Raw genomic sequence first — 22,393 nt, forward strand, 5'->3', positions numbered from 1 at the left:
AAAATACTGTCATAGAACTACAAACAGTAAGACACGTCAAACTTACAGTTCCCCTAATAAAACAGAGAATTATTTTTTCTTTTAAATGAAGTACTGTTCCAATACCTTTTCAGGTAGTTTTGCCTCATCTCTGATTTTTGACTTCCTGGCATTCTGTTCTGTTTCAGAAAATTCATTATCTGGTGTACATCTTTGCCCATTCTAGAAAGTACAATAAATGACATTTACAATCCATAAAAAACAGAACAAAATTTCCCACTAACACTTGAAATATTCTAAACTATACATTCTATATAATAAAGCATTTTTTTGAAGCATAGCTATATCAAAAACTGCTTCAGAATCCCATTGTTGGGGATTTGACCTGAATCTGACTCAGAAAAACATTCAGAGATAGGAATAAAATAAAAATGTTAGTTTGATGTCTTTGTTAACTGGAAAAGAACCAAAAATACACATACTCAAACTGCAGTTATTCAGTGACACCTACGTAGTTTTGTTAGACTTTAATGGATTCCTGATCACAAATGCTCTAAAACCGATGCTACAAATGCTATAACCTGAAGACATTAACATTTCACAACTGTAGCTGACTGTATTATATGTTCTTTAAGTCTACATCAACATTACGTAACTGAGATTTTATGTATACACTATTGTCACATTATACACAAAGGAAGAACTGTGGTTGCTAGTAGAAGCAAGTTCTGGGGTCAGAACTGGTGACTGAATGCAAGTTTTGGCTATTTTTGTAAGAATTCAATCTGACTTTAGAATGATTAAACCTGAAATCCAGAGGGCAATAATACATTGTGTATGTAACACACTATTTTCTAAAAGTGATTTACTGATTGCAAAACTCTAGCTCTCCAAAATACAAATTAAGAACATATTAGAATACAAATTAATGTTAGTCTGAGTAAGACTTAGCTACAGATGGCATGCATACTCCAGTAGGTTCTTTATAGACATTTTTTGTTCTCGTCTCATTTATTTCATTACTTTTAGACCTTTCAGCAGAGCTCATCATTTTCAAAGGTAATTTAAATCGTCCTTTACAAGGAGTGGCTGAAAGCAAACAAGAGATGTGTTAGAATTCTAGTATTTGATCAATATGTAGTGTTGCCCATGATCTCATTTATTGCATATACTTTAAAAAAGCTGAGTAGCATTTATATTAACTCATTATCCATCTTTAATAATTTTATTGATTTCAATTAAGTTATTAAGGAGATTAATGAGCCAGTGGTGGATGTCTGGGGGCAAGCAATGTTTTTACAGCCTGGCTCTAGTAGAAAATGCTTAGTCATCTATTTAATATTTTACCATAATACATTTTGGTTGGGACAGATAGTGTGGTAAACTGCAAATAAAAAAGCTACAGAATTTCTGTATTGTTCCATTCTAATTAAAATGCTTTCATTTCTATCCTCTGTTCTTTTAATTTGTATGATTGACTAAGGATATTGATGAATTTGAGATCATTAAGGACAGTAAATTAGATTTGTCAGTCACATTGTTTGGCTACTAGCTTCATTAACAGCCTCTACTGGCTTTTGTCTTAAAAATCTCTCCCTTTTCTTTAGAAAATATCTATTACAGTAGAACTGTTAGTAGGAAAGTGATGACTCCTATTTGTGATAAAGGAAAGTTTCTTTCTTATCCCTTTCTCTGTAAAAAGTACTTCTGAAGTAAGCATCAGAAGCACTGGGCCTGTGACTCAGACCTTCCAATCCATTGTTTCCTACTTTGCCTCACAAGCTGACTTCTCAGCTTTCTCCAGCACAAACAGCTTACTGACAGCTGCAATAAAACCAATAGGTGGCTTTCAGCTGTTTGGAATACTATTCTGCCTATGGAACAGTAGCAAGTGGCCTTCTTTAAAAATTTCAAGTTTAAAGCACCTACTAGGGAGATTTTATGAAGTCTATTACTCATTTCCAGTTCTGCAATGGATTACAGTTCATCCTTGTATTATGTTATCTCAACCAGCCATCTCAAAGACTATTTATAGTTTAGTTTTACCCTGAAAGTACTTGTAAACTTACATGTACTAACAAATAGCAGTGGACTCCGTGTGGGAAATCTTGTAGTTCCAGGAATAAGCACTGATGCTTCAGACACTTTCCTTTTACAAGATGTGGTTATCTTGAGGCACAAAAAAACACTTGGCCATAATACACAGACTTAAGGATGACAACACAAGTTTTTAGAAAATCTATTTCCAAGAGTCTTTGAACACTTTGCTATTGAAATATCAACTGTTCTTGCTACACTCGTCAATGAAACAGATTTTTTTACACAGTTCTTTCCATAAAAAAGTTCACCATAACACTTGAAACTAAAGGTTTTTAACTGAGAGCAGCAATTGTTGTTCCTAAAATAATTCAACAGTACAAGGCCAAATCCTGTCCCTTGTTAACAATCAAAGAAACCAAGATGACTTCCAGGAGTTTCCACAAACCTACCACATAAACCAGCAGAACCTCAGGAACAGGTCTACTGAAGACAACTTCTGACAAGACATGCACTGCATGACGAAGAAATGGCAACACGGCTTCATCTTTTTCTCCTAACATATCCGTAGTTATTTCCAGTAGAACCATATACATTTATAGTAGAACCAATACATTCATAACTTCACAATTTTATAGGAACTATGTAGCAAAAGAAATACCAGGCTTCACAATCCTGCTCCTCCCAGTTTAAACCAGAGAATCAGCTATGCACAGGGACAAGCCCATCAAATTGTGGTTTGGTTAATCAGGACAGAGGATTAATCTTGACAACATCAAAGCTTTTTTGTAAACATCTGTGAACACCCAGAGTATAGGACCTGTCGCTAATTAGAGCAAATACTATCGCTGATAAGTCTTCAGAAGCTATACTTGACTTTTGCATAAGATATCTAAGCGTACCTTCAAAACATTCCTCTCCAAGGAGAATTCTACAAGGATAATGGTCTATTAAAGAATGCTAAAAATTGCTCTTTTTTTTGTTACGTATTTTGAAACTATAACAGTAATGATGACAAACTTTATTGAAAAATCATTTACACAGCTTAGTGAAAAGTCATAGGGAAATCAAAATCTGTATTATACTTCAATTTTAAAATAACAGTTTTTTATATTCTAAAGTATATAAACATTTAAGTTTACTTATTTCTTATGTATTCTTTTCTGTTCTGATACTCCAGCTTACCTTGGAGGAACTACCTTTGCATTTATCTTGGTTGTTGTTTGTGCACAGAGTCCTTTGTGTTCCCGGAAGTTGCTGTGTTTTGTACTTACTGAGTTTCTCCTCTTCTTCAGATTTTTCTTCCAAACATGGTGACAACTGACTTTCTGGTACCAGAACCTAACACATACACACATATATACACACACACACAAATTACCAAAATTCTATATAAATGCACACATAAATATAAATCCAAAATACTATAACATTTTATAGTTATATATATAAACACACACACAAAAAATTCTTTACCTTGAGTAACACCTTCCTCACTATAGATTTTAATGAACTTTGGAGCTTATATACATACAGTTTGAAAAGTATCCCATCTGTTACTTTACGTAAGAAGAAAGGGTCACCAAATCACAGTTCCAACAAAGAAACTTCTGTATCTATTTGTCTGAAGTATTCAATTTACATATTAATGATTCCTTCCGAAAAGGATACAAATTAGATACAATTCACACTTACTAGAAATCATTTAATTGGTTTTACAGCCATTTTTGCTCATTGGTGTTTTAAAAGTTCTTGCTTTTATGGTGAATGATCATAATTAGCTAATAATCAAGAACAAACAACAAAAAGAAAACAGCCATCTCAGCATACTGAAGTAAAATACCTGGGATCCACTTTCATCAAAGATGACATGCACAGTTGTTTTGGCAACTGACGAAGACTGCTTCTTACTAAATCCCTACAAAGTGAGTAACCATCTATGTAAAATAATCACTTTGCTCACTTTTTTAAAGCAAGAAACAAAAATAAAATAGTTAAGTCTGAAGTAGTGTCTGAAATCAGATTAGAGGGGAAAATAGATTATTGCAAGTTCACAGCAGCTCCGTTCCTCACACATTTCTCAGTCAGGAAGAGTTCTGGGCAAAGTAGTTTGCAACAAGCATAAAAGGAGCAAGCTATGGCTGGCTAAAAGTTTTTGATTAAATGAATCAATTCATAAGAGGGTAAGTGAATGGTAACGAGTCATTTCTGATAGACTTCAGTATGTTTAAGCATCTACTTCCTGTGTTTCTGCAAAGTCATATATGCAAAATGTTAGCTGTATATGCAAAACTCGACAGTGAATCCTTTACAGCCTCTTCATTTTTGTTGCAATTATTTTTAAATTTATTAGTCAACTTTACTGAAGCTTAACAGATTATGGGAGAAATGCTGTTCTGTAGTGCCAACGTTAATCAGAAACTATCTGTATAAATAGATAACGATACAATAATCACAGTTATAACAACATTTATATGGCAATGAACCATTCATTTCATATTGAATAAAAACTGTTAGGAAGAGTGTTTAAATCTTACCTTACATTTACTTAATCCATAAACCTTTCCGGTTACATCTTTGATTTCCAAGATAGAATCAAAATATAAAAAAATTCTCTCTCCTTCTTGATTACCCACATTCATTGGGCTTTTTAGATCTATTGTTAATAATTTTTTTGAATCTTTCTCTGGACAAAAACAAAATTGCAAAAAAGTATTTTCATTAGAATTTTGTAGCTCCGTTCATGTAGTATTTGTAAACACATGACACTTATTTGTATGCTTCAGTTAAGCTATTAAGACGCATGTTTTATTTAATTCTGTCTAACCTACAATAGACATTAGTGAAATAATTCAAGATTTAATCCAGTAAAAATATTTATTCTATATATTTACCTGTAGGATTTTTCTGAAGGTTACTTATTATAGCTGCAGGCAAATTATAGGTATTTACAAAACCATTCTAAGACATTTGAAAGGAAAATTACTAAACTTTATTGTTTTATGCTTTATTTTGCATTAAAATATCTGTAAGGCATCAGTTTAAAATTATTTTAATTAAATCACACCTGCATGCCTAAAATGCTAATAAGACTGCAGTGCAATTTTACAAAAACAGTACCTGTAATGTTTTCAATGAGAATTTTGCTTTGCTGAGAATTTGAGTCAGTACTTTATTATTAATCAGTTTGAAAATCCAAGTTAGTGTACAACAAAAGATCACATTCATGACTGCTAATACCTTCAAGGTTGTACAGGACTACCTCTTCCTCTGGTATAATGACTGTTTCCCATTGATGATCCTTATATAAAAAAATACATAATTTTGAAAAGAAAACCACATATTACAATTAAATGGAGTACATTGACCAGAAAGCTATTCAGTCAAGATATATTTTCAGTTATAGAAAAATATACTCTGTCAGAAGAAGTGACAATGAACATCAGCTTCATTTACAACAGACAGTAATCTTTCAGAAGATCTTTGGTAGAAATACTCATCTAAATGGTTGAGTTAAAACCACAACTGCCATTTGATTCTATGATAGTAATTTTTAAACGGTGTCTTGCTCACGTGCTATTATATATTAAATTGTTCACAAACAGTATTGGTCATTACTTTGATTTTTTTTGATCTCAATACATTAAAAAAAGATATAACAATGGCATCAATTTTTACTGGCAACATTTGCCTATTTCTGCATCAAATCATATATATTTATATATATATATATATTTTTTTTCTCTCCACAGGCAGATATAATTTCAACATGTTGATGTAAGGAAACAAATTTGATATATTTGAAACCATGTGCATCTACTGCCTTAGAAGAATCAAGTGCGACAGACAAAACTTAGCTTACTGCATTATCTGCTGCCACATAGAAAGATATACTTCTACTACCAATGTTGAAATCAATCCAAAATTCTTCAAGGTTTTCATCTAATGGTATCTGTAGCTGAAAAGAAAAATTAAGATGAAAGAATGAGAGCTAAGAATAATGATTTATACCAGCTAACAGGCTTTGTGTTACAGGTTGACAAACTACAAATACATGGACTTCCATATATATGCCTGAAAAATCTTATTTAATCCTTAGTTCTCTGAACTAGAAGGCAAAGAAATACTTCATCTGCACAAATAAAAATCTATGGATATGTGATTAAGTCTGCACTTTACCTCATATTTATCAAGAGCTGCTGACAAGCACGGATATGTAAAAACCCTGTAAGAAAAGGGTATTTTGTCAAAGACTAAAATGCTATAAATTTTGCATATCTGAACAAAGCAAATGGATTGCTTTCAGCACAAAACTTATGTACTTTAGAAATTAAGAGATCACAGTAAACAAAAGAAGTCACTTAGCTGAATGTTCTTTATTTAGTGAACAGTTTCTTCGAACTGACATTATGTTTGTCTTTTCTTCCCAAGTGTAGGAATTACATAAAATTAACATCTAGATAGAGAAGATAATACCTGTGGCGATGTGCCAAAAGACAGTATTTCTTTACTAATTAATGCTTTGAAAACAAAACAAAACACAAAAACACCTAACTGTCTACAGTTCCTTGACTTAATACCACAGAAATATTAGTCTTATTTGCTCGTATTATTTTAATTCAGGGTTCACCAAAAACAGTTTTTGTGACAAAAAGGGTACTCCCAATGAGCAGCCATCGACTCCAGAATAGAAAACATATTAGTGTTAAAAAAAAAATCAGTTTTACCTTCTTTTGTCTCCAAGCATGCCATTCACCTGGTTAAGAAATTTTCTGCAGTCCTATTAAAACAGAGACATTTCTTGAATAAGTGTAAAACAAAAGTCTACCTCTATGGAAACATTTTTCATATGACTTACTGTTTCAAACTCAGAATCTTTAATTCCTTTAAATGCACTGGACACAAAGTCCATGGAAAACCACTGGCATGCCAGTTCCCTTCTTTGTTTCTCTGGTATCATTCTGCATAAAGCTTCCGTAATGGCTACTTGCAGATCGTAGTCTACAACAGAATACATTTTGCAGGAATAGTAATTTTAAGCATACTACTGATTTCCAAAAAAAAAAAAAAAAATTGTATAAGAAACTGATACTGACAGTGCTGAACTTTTACGTATTACACATCACGTTATATCCAGGAATGTAATCCATAAAGGATATATAGATAAAGAATTACAGGAATAAGGATGACTGAACAACTTAGTTTCAAAATAAAATTTCAATCAAACTCTCAGGGAATGTCAAAGCAATGCTAGGCACAAAAGCAAGAGATAAGAAATTTTCAACTTTCACCTGAATGGGGGGAAACCAAAGTGATCCCTGACAGAAGCTACAGTAATACTGAACATGGCTAGCAATTTACTATGCTCAAAGATTGATTTCCTCTTGATCTTTGCTGTTTTAAAACTTATTTGCTAGAGAAGAGGACTAAAAGCTTCAAAAAGTTAGCTATATTCTGCATACATCTGGTACATTCCAGTTTGCAGACTGTTTTCATGCAATATTTTATTCTTCAGAGGACAGTAACTGCAACATTGTGCAGTTTCTAAAGGTATTCTTCTCCATTTTGAAGGGGTCTACATGTAATTTTTAAGCTCAGTACTAGGTTGTTTATTAACCATGCTCACCTCCAGCATCCAAAATTCTCCTACCCATGTCACTCCTGCAAAAGTAAGCAGTTTTGTCAAATTATGACAGCAAAAAAAAAAGCATAAAAGTTTACTTAATTACAACCTCTTGACATGTGAGCTGAAACCCTGATTCAGCTGAATTATCAGACTTCAGAGGGGTAGTCTTTGATCTGCATAGGACATACAACTGAAAACAATACTGGGGAATTGAAACACCTGATGTGTATGTTTTTGTTTTTTAAATGCTGTAAAAAGTTTTCCAAACACACAAAGACATTCCTTCCAGTGAGTGATTCGCTGTGCTCTACACACATCCTTATAATTAAGAGTGTAATTGTTTAAAGACAACTGGGATGAAACAAAACCTAACTCAGATTGAAAATGAGGCAATTTAGGGTTGTAAGGGGAAAAAAAAACAAAACTATGAGAATACCTGCCCACTGCCATTGGCAACATAACAGCAAATGCAAAAATGAGTTAAACAGGGACTAATCTGTATGCATTATAAACAGTCTTGGTTAAAAAATAAATAAATTAAAAAATCGAAGATTATTTACATGACAGGCAGCATTTCCTTTGTAGAAAATATTTTTTTCCTTGCATCTCGAGGCATGTTGTCGAGCATTAAATTAAGTTTTCTTACTACCTAAGAACAGTGGAAAAAAAAAAGGAGTTGGATTAAATATTAAGTAAATATTAAGTAAATTGCTGAAGTTTAAATTATTCTCTACCTGCATTTTGGGCCTACATAAAGTATTTCATATGACTGAAGAAAATAACATGCTTAAGTAACTGCAAAACAAAGAAAATAGTTCTGTTTGACCTTAAATGGCATCTATCTTAATAAAACGACCTCAACTTCCATAACTTACATTACCTTTAATGTGAGTATTGGTTGTTGAAGGGTTATGTTTCTTATTTGCAAGGGGTAAATATAGCAACAAACTTTCAGAGCTAAATTCTCTCTGCAGCTGATTGCTGGCTGCAGTGTACCTCAAATTTACTTTAAAAAGCCTGTGCTTTTGAGACATAGCCTTTAAAGAAGAAAATTATAAAACAACAACAAACAAACAAACAACAACAACAACAAAAAACTTTTCCTTTCTTTAAAGAGGAAGAAAAACCCCTTAAAAAATGATGTTAAGTAAAATAAATACGAGAAATTTGAAGTACTCTAGAAGGTGTACAAGCTTCCCACAAGTATCTAAAGTATTTATTACATTCTCAAAGATATTTATAGCAACTATATTGCAGTGTCTTGTTTTCTATGCATTTGTATAGCTTTTGCAACAGAATCTTTCTACCACTGTTTTGTAGTTTATTGTCCAAAGCAAAATTTAAGGTCAGTAGCTGAAAGTTGTTAAAAACATAAATGACAACAAACATTCCAGAAAAATATTAAATCATCCTTCTGATATCACAACACTATTCTCTCTTTTTTTTTTTTTTGTAGGATTTGTACAGTTAAATTACTATTTTTTCAAAGTTTGTTTAAACACAAAACAGAAAACTGCTGCTTAGAAAAAGGAAACATTTACCTCCTGCTGGACATAAATACTAATTCTTACATCCGCAATGAGGGTACATATTCTCAGAACAAAGTTTTCTAACATTTGCATTTTACCTAATGAAGAGAGAAAAAATAGATTTAAGGTTATCACGTTTTTTAGGGTGCCCCCTCACCCAGCATTTGGAAAAAGATTCTTATTTGCAAGTGTAAACATCGCATGTCTTTCTTTCCATATAGGATTACTGATATATAAAAACAAATGCCTTAAACTTCACAGTGAAGATGGAAGACAGAATAGTACTTCAATTTATAGTAAATATGTCCTTCTATGTTTACATTCCTTTGTATCACATTCTCACTGCACAAGTCCTCTGTGCATGGAGCTCATCATCATACTGTAACTCAGTTCTGAGAGATAATTCTGACCCTGGGATTATGTCTTCCCAAGGACAAGGAAGGAATCATCACTTTGACAGTGACAGCCAAATGGTCTTTCTGCCACTAGTGTTACCTCACTGAAAAGTAAGAGTGATATTCGTGAAAACAATATCCAAAAAGACATACTACTGTGCTATGGAATGCTGTGCCTGTTTAGAAACATGGTTCTTTTCAATAAAGCCTCCACTTAGTTGCCATCGCTAAATAATAGATGTTTTCTTGCTTTGTTATAGATACCAGCGAGTTACAAAGAAAACCTGTCTGTACAGAAACCTTAAATTAAACAAAGTTACAGTTGACATTCAAGCTTTTTTTTTTTTTTTTTTTTTAACATGAAAGAGAAACGTGGTTCTTTGTGCACAGAATAGCCCTCTTGAGGATAAGGCCTTTTATCTCAGTTTACTAACTGCAGCATGTAGAACAGTGGAATACTTACATTAGTCATGAAACCTTATTACACATGCACAACTCAGAACTACCTTGCATTTAGATGGCTTCATAAGTAACGAGTTATTTTTACACCGATAATTTTTAGTGTTCTGAAAGAGACATTTTAACTACCATATCTAGAGTATAATTTTTTAAGCTCACCTTCAGGTCTGCTATCATATACAGCCTACAATAAACAAGAAAAAGCACTATAAATATTACAGCATAAAATTCAGGTCACATGTACCTAAAGCAAGTAATCAAAAAACATTTAAGATTTTACAATTATTTCATCCGTAATGAGGAATACAGGAGACCTTTTCTAATACCAACTTGAGTTTCCCAAAAGGATATCTGTTAAATTTCTGGGGATTATTTACCCAATATTTTTTTATGCAGACATTTTTACAAAAAAACTCACAGATCTTACAAAACTTGGGTCCTTGGATTACGGATTAGCATACTGCTAATTTTTGGAATAAAAAATTAAACCAAGGGGTCAATTTTTTTGTTCACTAAAAACTTTTTTCTTTTCTTTATGGTAATGAGTAAGAATACAGGCAAAGTATTTATCCACTTGTAACCTATTTTGGAAATAATTGTAACATTAACTTAGAAGGATATTAAGTGGAAAAATGTTTCAATGTCTTTTTGTCACTAAACTACTAATATTTCTTTTCACAAATACACACAATGGATTTTATTTGTCAACATATTTTTACCAGCAATATGTTGAAGAAATCTTCAGCCAGAGTTGTAAGGATTTTATTATTTTCATTTCCTCTAAGGATCAAAATTCCTTTTACCTTTTCAAACCAATTAACCATGTAAAGAGAAAATAAAAGCAAACATATTTTAATTGCATGAAAAAGGACAAGTTTGTAGTATACTTAAGTGAAATTAAACAAACTATACAAAGGTGAAAATAACAACAACAACAATGTTTCCAGCCTCCTGAGCACACTTTAGAGTGACTGAAATTTCACACTCAGGTCATTTCAGTCCTGAAATCCGTTACTAAGTCATTTCTGTGGTTTTCTAACACAAAAACTGGAGATCTACTTTTGCAACTGCTGTCACAAAACAAAACAGCCAACAATGGATGGTGGCTGATTGAAAAAGTGTTTGCAGGTGTGAGTAGAAGCATGAAGTTACTGCTACTTTTTTGGAAAAAGCAGTTGAGAAGGCAATTGAATAATAGTCACCTTCTGACACTGCCATTAACGTTCTTCAGTGAAATCTCTGATGAAAGCATTAAGGAAGTGGCGGTTTTCTTTTTCCAGTATATTTAACATACTGAGTTACAAATGCTTAAATTATTTAACGTACGCATTTAAATAACAGAAAATAATCAGAATAGGACTATAATCTGTTGAAAGAACAGGTACAATATTACTGTTGTATTCACAAAAAAATTATAAAATTGCATGAGAAAATTATAATTCCTGACTCAAAAACATTATAGTAAGTAATTATATATTTCATAATTTGCCAAACTTCCACTTCAATAGAGCAGTATCATTTTATAAGGACCTGGTTGTCTAAAAACATTTTAATACGAGTAATGTTTGTTGTGAAATTGTAAGAAATTCTTAATTCAGAAGGTAATCAAAGCCTAAATTGAATACTAAGCTGTTCAATACTGAAGCATTACTTATGCATGCTTCATTAATATTTTTCAGAAGTTCCCATATGGTTTATGGTTATACTTATCTTTCCAATAAGACCATATTTTATCATTGCTGGGAGCCCATCTTCACCGGCTATGCTGATTTTTTTCCCCGCATTTCCAAAGAGAATTTAGTAAAGTTGAAATGGTTTTGAATTCTTGTTTGTCAAGCTCCTGAAATTGAAATTATTATGATGATTTAAGCTTTAGTGTATAGTACTAGATGTTACATTTAATTAATCAGATGTCTTTGTGTTCTCAAAAGCCACCCTAATTACAGTTCAAATAGAGATTTTGTTCTTAGACTTGATTTCAGTTTTTCAAGTCATCTGCTGGTATAAATCAAGCCAAATGAAAAGAATATTTTTCAGACTATTACAATGGCAGCGTAGATTATTCTCATGTAACAATGACACTACCCGACACAGAAGCTTGTCTAGTTTGTTGACAAACTGTTTGCTGCATTTGTGAGAGACATTTTCACACTCTTCTGTTTCCAGATATTGTTCTAACAATTCGAAATCTTTTCTTCTTGTAGCTTCATCAATTAACTTTTCAAACTGTCAAGAGTAAAAAAAATAGAACGGTATTTATGTATGCTCAGGACTGATCTTGATTTAATAAGGTTTAATGTATGTCTTTCATGTAGTAATCTGCTAGATTCTCAGCAAACACACTGAATCACAAAATCATTAAGTATAAAAATGGAAGTGCAGAACACCATATCTAATATATTAATCATGCAAATAGTTACTTTTTGCAACTTTTCCTTAACTGGGTGTTTTTTTCTTTCCTTATGTTACAAACAAGTGCTTACGTAAGTGCTTATTGTGTTAATGTCCTCTCCTTAGTACATTCAGGAAGTTGCATTTCCAAGTTACCTATTAGTGACTTTAAAAGCTATTAGTACATTGACTACATGTTTCCTGAACTGTTTTGCCTCTCTATTCTTTCTAACGCAATTATAAGCAGATTTCAACATTTTGATCTTAATTATCGTCCCAACTGCTTCAGGTATATCCAATGCATATGAATTATTTTCATCAGTAACAACTTCCAATTCCTGTTGCTCTCCCAACTAACTTCTTAGCACTAACTAAGAAAATTTCTTCCTACCACACTTTGCCATACTGCAAATTTTACTTTTATTTAAATACCAAAAGAGGTGCTTAAAGCTAGTAATTAAAACTATCAATGCTCATATTCCGGTCTATAAGCACATACCTGCGTCTCATTCCTGGCTGCCATTTTAGCAATTCATCTACTCAGCTGCATAAGAAGAGAACAATCGTCACTTGACCAAACGTGATTCATTGACACAGACTTACAGTAAGTTTTGCAAACATGGTTTCAGTAATTAACGAGTCAGGAATATATTAAATATGAAATTAACCTGGGAGCTAAGGTAAGCATTCCTTTCATGGGCAAGCAATTGCTTAAAATTAGAAAAGAGAACCAACGCTCAGCTCTAGCAAGGAAGGCAAGGCAGAGGTTCTGCAGCAGACTGTTCCTGACCTAGGAAAGCGCAGCAGGACAGCGGATCGTACCATCACCACTGGGTCATCCAGATAGGAAAGTCAACGGCAGAACTCCTGAAGGGCCTCGTTGTAAATGGGTAGATGAAATTATTTAAGAAAAATGTGGTAATGCATATGGGGAAAAAGCCGCCTTAATTATATCAAGTCACGGACTCTGAGATACCTATTACCAGCAAAACAAAAGAACACCTTGAATTAAGTTTTCTAAGTGTTAGTGTAAAAATCAGAGGCAGACAAAAAGCACTTGTTTTAGATAGAGTTAATACATAACAAACAATATCTTGATGCTTTGTATGTTAATGTGTATCTAGTGATCTACCATGTGCAGTTTTGGTCTCTCCATCCCAGAAGTTATATAGAACTAGACAAAGGGAGTAACAATTAAAACCAGGGGATGACCTCTGTATAAGAAGTAACTGAGTGTACATGTCATTTTCGCACTCCTAAGTAATGCTGAAATAACACATACAGGGTAATTTTTTTCCACACTTTTTTCCAGTACATGAATGCACCTTCCTACAGGGCAGCCTTTGCTATCACATCACAATTCTCTTGTCTAGTCAGAGAAGCCAGAGAATCAAGCACAATTCCCCTCACAGGTGCCTCCTCCTCGACGGGGGCGCGGCACCTCGTCCCTCGGAACACCTGGAGTCACCGGCATCTCCCCCCCGAGCCCCGTTACTGAGAGGAAGGCTCCCCGCACTGTCCCCGCACCGCCCCCGGCCGCGCCGCGTCCCCCTGGGAGCAGCCGGCGGCGAGGCTTCCGCAAGCAGGCCAGCATGGCGGCCCTCACCTCACCGCCGTCGTGGGGAAAGCCCGCCATTTCCCGCCGGCCAATCACTCCCAGCCCCACTGTTCGCGAGCCAATCGCCGCCCGCGAGCGAGCCCCCTGAAAGCCAATCGCTGTCGGAGGCGTCCAACGGGAGGCGGGCTCTTCTTGCCGTGACAGAGCAGCGGATAACGTCCCGGGCGGCCTCGGCCTAGGGCCACGTTCCAGCGGGCGGTGGCGGGTCTGTGCCCCGGGGTTGGGGAGGCGTCAGCCGCGGAGACCTTCTCACGTTCGGCCTTAACCAGGCTGGGGCGAACCATGGAAGCTGTCAGGCTCTCCGCACGAACAGCTGTGAGGGCTCACGCAAACTTTGGGGAATGTTTTTCAAGTCCCACATGCCAGCAGCCCTGTTGAAAACATAGTTCTGTCCTTGCTGAAGCTGCCAAGATAACTTGTGAAAACAAAAATAAAAGCTAAAATACATTATGACTTCACTGAATTCAGTGATCCTTCTGGGGTTAATTCCTTTCGAAGGAATTATTTGGGTCACAGATATGGCAACCACGCTTAAAAAATTGAGAGAAAATAGAAGGAAAACCATCTTTGGAGTAGGAGAGCACTAATCGCAGGAGCCCCTTCTGCCCTGTGGTACCAGGAACACGTACCTTGAGCAGAGGTCTCGAAAATGAAGTGCTAGGCACCAAACCCAGGGCTTGGCACAGCTCCAGGGGCATGCAGAACAGAGAAGGGTCAGAAGCGTTTGTGCCCAAGTTTTAATATCAAATGTCAGCTGAAATAGCTGCAGATCTGAGGTCATAAGGAGAAGGCCAAATCGGGAGAGAAGTCAGTCAGTACTAACATTAGACTCCCGGTGACAAATGACTACGCACTCGGACTTGCTGTTCTGGCTTTAGCAGACAGTGCCAGAAAGTGCATGCAACTGATTGCACCGAGCACTGATGATACATTGCTTTAAGTACTGTACTTACAGTTGACTATTTGTATATTACTACTACTAGAAGCTGGAATTTATTTATTTTGTAAGATAAATTCAAATACATTTGAGACTAAATGTTAAAATAACACTAACTGCCTGTAAGATGAACCTCATGGTAGGACGCTCACAGCAAAAGCAAAGCCAACCTGTTGAAAAATCAGATCAGCAAAATAGTATTGATATTTATATTGCTAGATATTCAGATATGAAAATCTCCGATGAAGGAAAGGAATTAGAATATCTTTCCCTTAAATACTTGTGAACTGTGGCATTGTGCACACATACATGCAAAACACAGACTAAAACAAATTTACACTCTTTTCAAGTGCTATGTTGAAATCAGAGTGCTATCTTTATCCTTTACTGCTCTCTGGTTAGTGTACACTGTGGATACCATATTTATTTGCAGGTTCTGCTTAATACTCTATTCTAGTTGGGAAAGTGAAAACAATGAAGGCAGTACTACTAGTTCAGATTCACTCCAGCAGCATAGGAAAAAAACAAAAAATAATAAAGACCAGATAATATAATACCATGTATTTCTACAAGCACCCTTCTTTATGTATTTGTACGCATTATTTATAACACAATCTCTATATAATAAAAAATGACATTGAAATTCTTTAACAACATAAGCATTTCCATGTATTTAATATGATTTGCAATAATGTCTTCCCCCAAGCAACTTTGGCAATGCAATGTTAAAGTTATTAATGCTGATTAAAAAGTAACTGGTAATACATGTGTTTATGTCTTCTAATTAAATGCCTGTGTTTTGCTTTAGAACTAACTTGGCAACAGGTAATTCAGACTTTATCAAATAAATGCTTGGCACTGAGGACAATGCTTTCATGTAGAAGATAAATCAGTTGCTGTAAAGATGTAAAGACTCTATGTATATATATTTTCAAGAAGCTAGTGAGTGAAAAGAACATCATTTGAGCTGAGAAGTGTAGCAAGGAAAATTGGAAGAAGAAATGGAAGAAAGAATAACACAACTGTGAGGAACAGAACCGGTTAAGAGGAGTCTAGTTCAATTCGGGAAATGCTATTAGAAGAAAATACCCCTCTCTTCTTTTCCTTGAGACTTCTTTTCCATATTAGAAACTTATCAGAATAACTGGCAGTGTGCCTTTTTCCATCATAAGGTCTTAAGCCTGCAAGCGCCGTATGCACAGATCTGAGGTTAAATGGCAGCAAATTCCATGTGAGAAGTGGCAGCATGGTCATTTTTCAAGCTATATAGACTAATCACTGTATTTTTTTTAAAATATTTTTCATTTTTAGCAATTCTTGAACCCACCTTATTTTCCTAAACTGAGTATGTTGCTTTGTAAGCAACAACTCAGCTCTACCTTGTCCAAAGAACTGTTAAAAAGAGTACCACTGAAAAACAACATAAACTGTGAAAAGCTTTTATTACAATCTCTTGTATTAAAATAGCCATAGTTTTATTACTGGTTTTTATATGAATTAAGCACTTTACAATTGTACAACTCTCCACTAAAAAAAATGACCTTTTGTCTAACTTATATACTTTATTGACATACTGTGTAATGTACTTTTTTCCAGACAAGACAATCAGGAAAAACAACCCATTTCATTTACATAAATTCCATGTTTGGTTTTAAAAAACAAAAACAAAACATGCTTGAGAGAACCTTGAAACTGTGGACTTCTGGACATTCATTTATTGTATGACTATAATAAATACAGGTTTTTGAAAGTGCATTACATGACAATAGCTCTAGTGAAGAATTCACTTTAACAAAATCCTCATGATAAGGGAAGTGCTCAGTTTGAACACAGTGCAAGCAGTCAAGTCATCCTGAGAACTTATGAAAGTTCAAAAGTTTGCTTTCATTGTAGGTGTATATTACCACTATTTAATGGCTTAATTTTTTTTTTTTTTGTCAACTAGACTTCTTTTGATGTTCACTACTGAATGTGACAGGAAAAAATGAGTGCAAATTTCATGTCATGTAGCAGGACTCAGTACACGAGTGAATATTTAGCAGCTTAGAAGCTCCCTACAGAAAAATGTTTTTCATATATTGAATTAATCCCGAGATCACGTTCAGTTCCATTAGAAGGTAGGCTTGCTCAACTCAGCCAGTAATGACAGACAACTGGGTTAGTAACAGCTGCTGTCAGCTCTTCTCCGGCAGTGCAAGACATGCAAAGAGTTAAAAGAAACACTTGGAACAATACTTTAATATTCAAAATTTGCACTTGCAAATACCCTGAGAGGTTGCAGAGGGAAGACAATACAAGCCAAATTCACTTTGCTGAGACATTCAGTTCTCACTTCCCTGACACTGGTGTACATGACTTTAACCTTTAAACTGACAGTCTCAGCTTTACATAATCTCCCCCTGCTTGCAATAACACCAAGATTTTGACGTTTGCTAGCATGAAAGATTCTCTCCCAGAAGATGGCAACAGCATATTAATACCAGTAAGCCGAGCGTCACGCTGGGCTTCACTAACATCCATTATAAACTGCTGCTAAATAGCAGGCTCAGCAGAGAAGAAATTTAACTGTGTGCTGGGAGAGAATTCAGTTTTATTACTAATGGGAGAAATACAATAATTGGGAGGTGGGGGTGGGAGTGGAGGCAGGGCAGGGAAAGGGGAATAATACTTTAAATAGTGCCTTTTATTCAGCACATATGCTTCTGTGTGTACCTGTGTGTGCATGTGCCCGTGTGTTTGTTTTCTTCTTAGCTGACAAACATGTAAAAACTCCATTTCTATGGCCTGTAGCAGTACTCAATAAACTTGAATGGAATTACTTAAGTAAGCAAGTTTCACCAAAGTAAGGATAAGAATTTCAGGTCATGCCAAGAAAGATTCCTCTGCAGTCACTGCAGGCGTTTCACCTCACCTGACACCTGCAGACTCCAGTTAGCATCGTTTGGCACTATCTGCACGAACACTGAGAATTACATGTGGCAGGACTCATCCCGCAGTGTTCTCTGTGCGCTCAGCAGAGCTGATGCAGTTTGGCACACCACAGGTACTCTGCTAACTCTACAGACAACATCCCAACTGACTATACAGAAAGCCTGGGCTGACTAGTTCAGATGTGTTAATGTCCTGTGTTGCCGTACGTCATTCAGTCATGCGAAGCCCACCACAGGAGGCACCAAATAGTGCCCCTTCTCACAGAGCTCTCATTTTTTTTGTGGCATATGCGGAAGACCAGAGTTCCTCAGAGTTCCCTGTATTGATTCTCTATGACACAAGAGTTGCTGCCAGATTAATGGTCACTCCTCTAACTCAGATGCAGAAAATAAGGCAGATGGACTGAAAGCACGCAGTACTCTTTCAATCTGCGTAGCTGGCAATCATTGTACAGCCTCACCCTGATCTCAGAAGCGTTCTGCCTGCCTTAATGGATATGAAATACCCAATGGAGTAGTTGTGTTGATTGTTCAAATGAATTTCAACTTAAGCTTTTGACCTCTCAGTGCTCCAATACAAAATTAAAGCACCACTGGCATTCATTTTCTCTTAAAAGGAAAATGAAAGTTCTTTTATGCAAAATGTTAATAAAGAAATGATGATTTTTACTGTTCCCTACCCACAGATAACCACCGGTAATTGACCATTATAGATACAAGTTAAAAACCCATCGTTAGTGAAAGTAGGGACACTTACTGTAAGAGCAATAATTAGAACTTGACTCTCAGGGGAAAGCCCTTGCAACCCCAACTGAATTCAAGTACTGACAAGTGCCTAGTACTGCTGAAAACGAGACGTTCAAAGTACATCTTGTATTTCTGCTGTTATATTGAATACCTATGTAAGCTATATAAATCAAATGCGTAACCTGTAGATATTTCACTTACTTAGTTTAGAAATCAAAATAGCATGTAATCTGCCACTCCAGTAACAGCAATTACTACCAGAAATTACCAAATTAGAGAATGAAAACAAGCATGATTTGCAAATTCTATCAGTTTTTTTAAAACATGTCTCTTACCTACCGAGACAACAGCCAACGAAGCACATTTAATCACCCTAGAAGGCTGACTAAATACCCTAAAACACGGAAAGTAACCTCTAATTCAACAGTTTTGCTTTAAAATCAGTTTCAGAGCTGTACGCATTGGACTGCTGGTATGGAACAAACTATAAATATGCAATTCAAAACAAAGAACAAAATGCCTAAGTTCAAATTAATTTGCATAGGGTTAGTTCTATCCTACAGCATTCCAACACAGTCAGTTCTTAATGGTTTCCAACAGGATTGAGTTTTCCCAGTACTCTGAAATTGCTCCTCAGCAGCTTATAGAACCATCATTCACAACTGGCTCCTTTGAAAGCCAAAGACTAATGGAACTGGGCAGCTTGTTCACTTCAAATCCTGGTTTTGCTAAATAGATAGCACAACGAAGTAACAACATGAAGCTGCCAGACACAAAAGTTTCCTTGGGGATTCTACACTTCCAGAATTACTCATTGGACATTCTAGACTGATATATACTTGGCTGTGTGCTGATTACATCTGTGATTTTAAAAATAACTTGTGATTTTGATGAATAAGCAGCAATCTAAAATAAGATGCCTGAAAACACAGCGTGATTTTCATAGTATAGCTCGTCTGAAAAGCGGCTCTTATAATACTTCCAGCCAGGCAGTTTTTAAAATTTAGGCTATATATATAAACTTTACATGAAGTGCTGCATACGTAGGCAAAAAAGCAATGGGAAATCCTTTACTTACTAGATCATGCCTGTCACCAAGCCTGTTGCCAATCTGAAGCCACACTAGTTCCTCACAGTAAAAGTAGCAAAGTAGGAAGCATCGATTGGGTAGATGGTACATGAGTGTTGCTGTGCTTTCCCTCCTATAGAAGGGAATCTGTGAACACATGTAAATACCATTTTTACTGATAAGTAAAAACATCACTTTACTTTGAAGTTCCTGCTTGGTGTTGCAAGGAATGCAGTCTTGGAGTTCAGCTGGTTTATAACCAGAAGTAGCTGATACAAGTGTTCAAAAAGTACTGCTGCAATGACATTGGGATGCTGGGGAACAACTGGCCGGGATTCTATCACACTGTTCCAATGAGCTGCTTACAGATCCATGTATTAGCTTTTCTTTCGTCTCTCATATTTGCTTCATTCATAGTTACCTGTTTCAAGTAAGAGTATAAGATCAATAGCGTTCTTACAGTGCTTTGAGATCTTGAAGTGTAATTGTAACACGAGTGCAAAATTCCTCTAGTTTCCCTTAGTAAGAACAGTTGCACAAGGAAAGGACAATTCCTGTACCACCACCTGGAGGAGAAGCCTACTGGTATGTCATGTGGAAAAGATGAGAACTTCCCCATGAAGACCTGCCTTCATACACTCCAGTAACAATTACTCCTGCTGCCTACAGTCAACAGTGGAGATAAGAAAAGGCACTTTTTTTTTCAAAAAAAAAAATCTAAAAAAAAATTAAAAAAAAGGAAAGGGGCTGATTGGACATTTTCCTGTAGGTTTTGCTCATAACAATGTTTTGTTAATTCTCAACCCCAAAACTAATGGAATTATTTAACATGGTTAACAGTCTTAATTAAAAATAAAGTATATAAATACAAGTACTTCCCTACAGTGTCTGCCATGCAAATTATGCATAACTGGAACAATGACCAAACTTGGTGAGATAATACAAACAAAATTAGAAACAAAAACTTAGTAAAGCCACACTGTCCACTTAAAAAAAGACAGTACAAAATAGTAAAACAGATCTGTTAGAAATATTCTATGCAATCTAGAATATGACCAGCAACATAAACTGTCTTGTTTTGATCTCTGCTAAATATCCTGACAGCATCCCTTTGAACCATTCTGCACTGGTTCACACACGAGATCACACGAGCTTTCAGCAGATGTAACTCTACACATTTTAGCCCTTTATACTCTCTGAGAGGTTTAGAACAGTTTGTACAGGTTGTTGGCTACCTGCCTGTCCTGAAACACTGCCACGTTTAGTAGGTTTCAAAGAGGGGACTGTTGCCATAGGAGCACAGAAAGGGCCACCAAAACTCGCAAGGCTGCTCTGCAGCCACTTCCTCTCACTCAGATGAAGTGGATCCAGCTCTCCTCGCATTCTCTAGGCATCTTGAGGGGGTGAGTCCGGCAAGTCAGACTGTAGTTTTTGCCCCTGTTGTTATCCCAATACTCCTGCCCGTTGACTTGGTACCTTGCTGCAAACTGGACTACTGAAGACAGCTGGAGGAGGAAAGGAGGCACGGGGAGAAAGAATGTGAAAACATCAACCTGACCCTGCCCACTTTTCTCACGGATGCTACTGTGCCAATGAGCAGCCACTTCATGGAGACTCTTCCACTGGTTGAAGGTGTACCGCACAGACACCTGCTTCTCAAAAGCAACATTGCGAACTTGGATGGTGCCACTGAGCCCCAGATCTGAACTGGTCACTCGCTCAAGACACACCTGCTGCTCCTGAAGTCGGGTGGAGAAATCCATGCAGTCTGCAGGCTGCTGGAAGTCAGGGACTAAGCACTGCATGGTAAACTCCAAGTCCGAGCTGCTGTACCAGAGGTCTGAGTTTATGGACAGCCTGGAAAGGACATGCAAGGGGATGGATGGATCCTCCCCAGTCTGGAAGACTTTCACTTCGGTGAGCTCTAAGCCCAGAGCATCAGCAAACCTCACCCTGTTCATACGGCTCTGGCACCCGGGAACTTGGCATTGCACCGCTGCTCGCTTCCTCCTTTCAGGTGTTGTAGGCAAAGATCTCGCTCGGCGGCGTATGATGGGCCGTAACGCTGGATCGCAGCTGCTGGAAGCGCTGCTCTGAAGCTGGTTTGTCTGAGGTCCCCCCTTGGACAGGGTGCTGCTCAGCACACACCTGCTGCTGCTGGTGCGTGCTGCCTGGGGCTGCTGCTGCCCTCGTCCCGGTGCTCCCTCAGCCCGCAGCATGTTCTGGTAGAGATCGGAGAGGTAGCTGGGGTTCCTCCGAGGGCCGCGCACCTCCATCCTGAGCTGATGGTGTTAGCACCCAGCGCTGCCTCCCCGAAGTACGCACCCTGCAGTAACAGTCAGGACGGGGAGGGTTTAAGACAGTCAGCCTGCCCAGCGCTGCCCTTCTGCGGTAAGGGCAGAGACCTGGAACCTCTCGCAGCGGCTGGAAGCAAACCAGGGGCTGGCGCCGCACGGGGAACACCCGGGCCCTGCGGCCGGTACGCTCGAGGATGGCGGAGCGGCTCTTCAGGCCGGCAGGAACCTCGAGGCCGTCCCGCTTGGTGCCGGCGAGCCCGGGGCTCCCGCTCAGGCTGTCACGGGGACCCCGCAGCCCCCTCCGGCGGTGCCGGGGCCCGGGGCCGGTTCCCACTTCCCGGTTCCCCGGCCCGGCCCCGCCCTCCCAGGGCCGCCTGCG

The 22,393-nt window shown here is 37.0% G+C and overlaps 2 protein-coding genes across 12 annotated transcripts in view; both read right to left on the reverse strand.

Annotated features, from left to right (window-relative positions):
* Positions 1-15,544, reverse strand: part of SYCP2 (synaptonemal complex protein 2) — a 32,558-nt gene extending 17,014 nt beyond the window's left edge. For 5 of the 11 annotated variants that reach the window (XM_040575431.1, XM_040575430.1, XM_040575429.1 and 2 more), the window contains exons 1-20: positions 13,827-14,016; positions 12,916-12,960; positions 12,111-12,251; positions 11,736-11,865; positions 10,745-10,849; positions 10,185-10,209; positions 9,184-9,269; positions 8,203-8,291; positions 7,643-7,677; positions 6,875-7,017; positions 6,744-6,796; positions 6,196-6,241; positions 5,879-5,974; positions 5,257-5,317; positions 4,554-4,702; positions 3,860-3,934; positions 3,202-3,357; positions 2,049-2,148; positions 950-1,068; positions 106-201 (exon numbers count right to left, since the gene is read on the reverse strand). In XM_040575431.1, the coding sequence (XP_040431365.1) occupies positions 106-201; positions 950-1,068; positions 2,049-2,148; positions 3,202-3,357; positions 3,860-3,934; positions 4,554-4,702; positions 5,257-5,317; positions 5,879-5,974; positions 6,196-6,241; positions 6,744-6,796; positions 6,875-7,017; positions 7,643-7,677; positions 8,203-8,291; positions 9,184-9,269; positions 10,185-10,209; positions 10,745-10,849; positions 11,736-11,762 (1,461 nt within the window). In that variant the 5' untranslated portion in view covers positions 11,763-11,865; positions 12,111-12,251; positions 12,916-12,960; positions 13,827-14,016. The other 6 variants (XM_040575427.1, XM_040575426.1, XM_040575428.1 and 3 more) reach the window with 6 other exon arrangements.
* Positions 15,545-16,263: 719 nt separating this feature from the next.
* On the reverse strand, positions 16,264-22,384 carry PPP1R3D (protein phosphatase 1 regulatory subunit 3D). The gene has a single exon (XM_040575445.1). The coding sequence runs from the start codon at positions 21,991-21,993 to the stop codon at positions 21,070-21,072; it is 924 nt and encodes a 307-aa protein (XP_040431379.1). The 5' UTR covers positions 21,994-22,384; the 3' UTR covers positions 16,264-21,069.
* Positions 22,385-22,393: the final 9 nt, after the last annotated feature.

This window comes from Cygnus olor, chromosome 16, assembly GCF_009769625.2.
Source record: "Cygnus olor isolate bCygOlo1 chromosome 16, bCygOlo1.pri.v2, whole genome shotgun sequence".
Lineage (NCBI taxonomy): Eukaryota > Metazoa > Chordata > Aves > Anseriformes > Anatidae > Cygnus > Cygnus olor.

What these genes read in the sequence shown, in the direction of transcription:
- PPP1R3D (XM_040575445.1), bottom strand. Translation starts at nt 21,993, where the DNA reads ATGGAGGTGCGCGGCCCTCGGAGGAACCCCAGCTACCTCTCCGATCTC.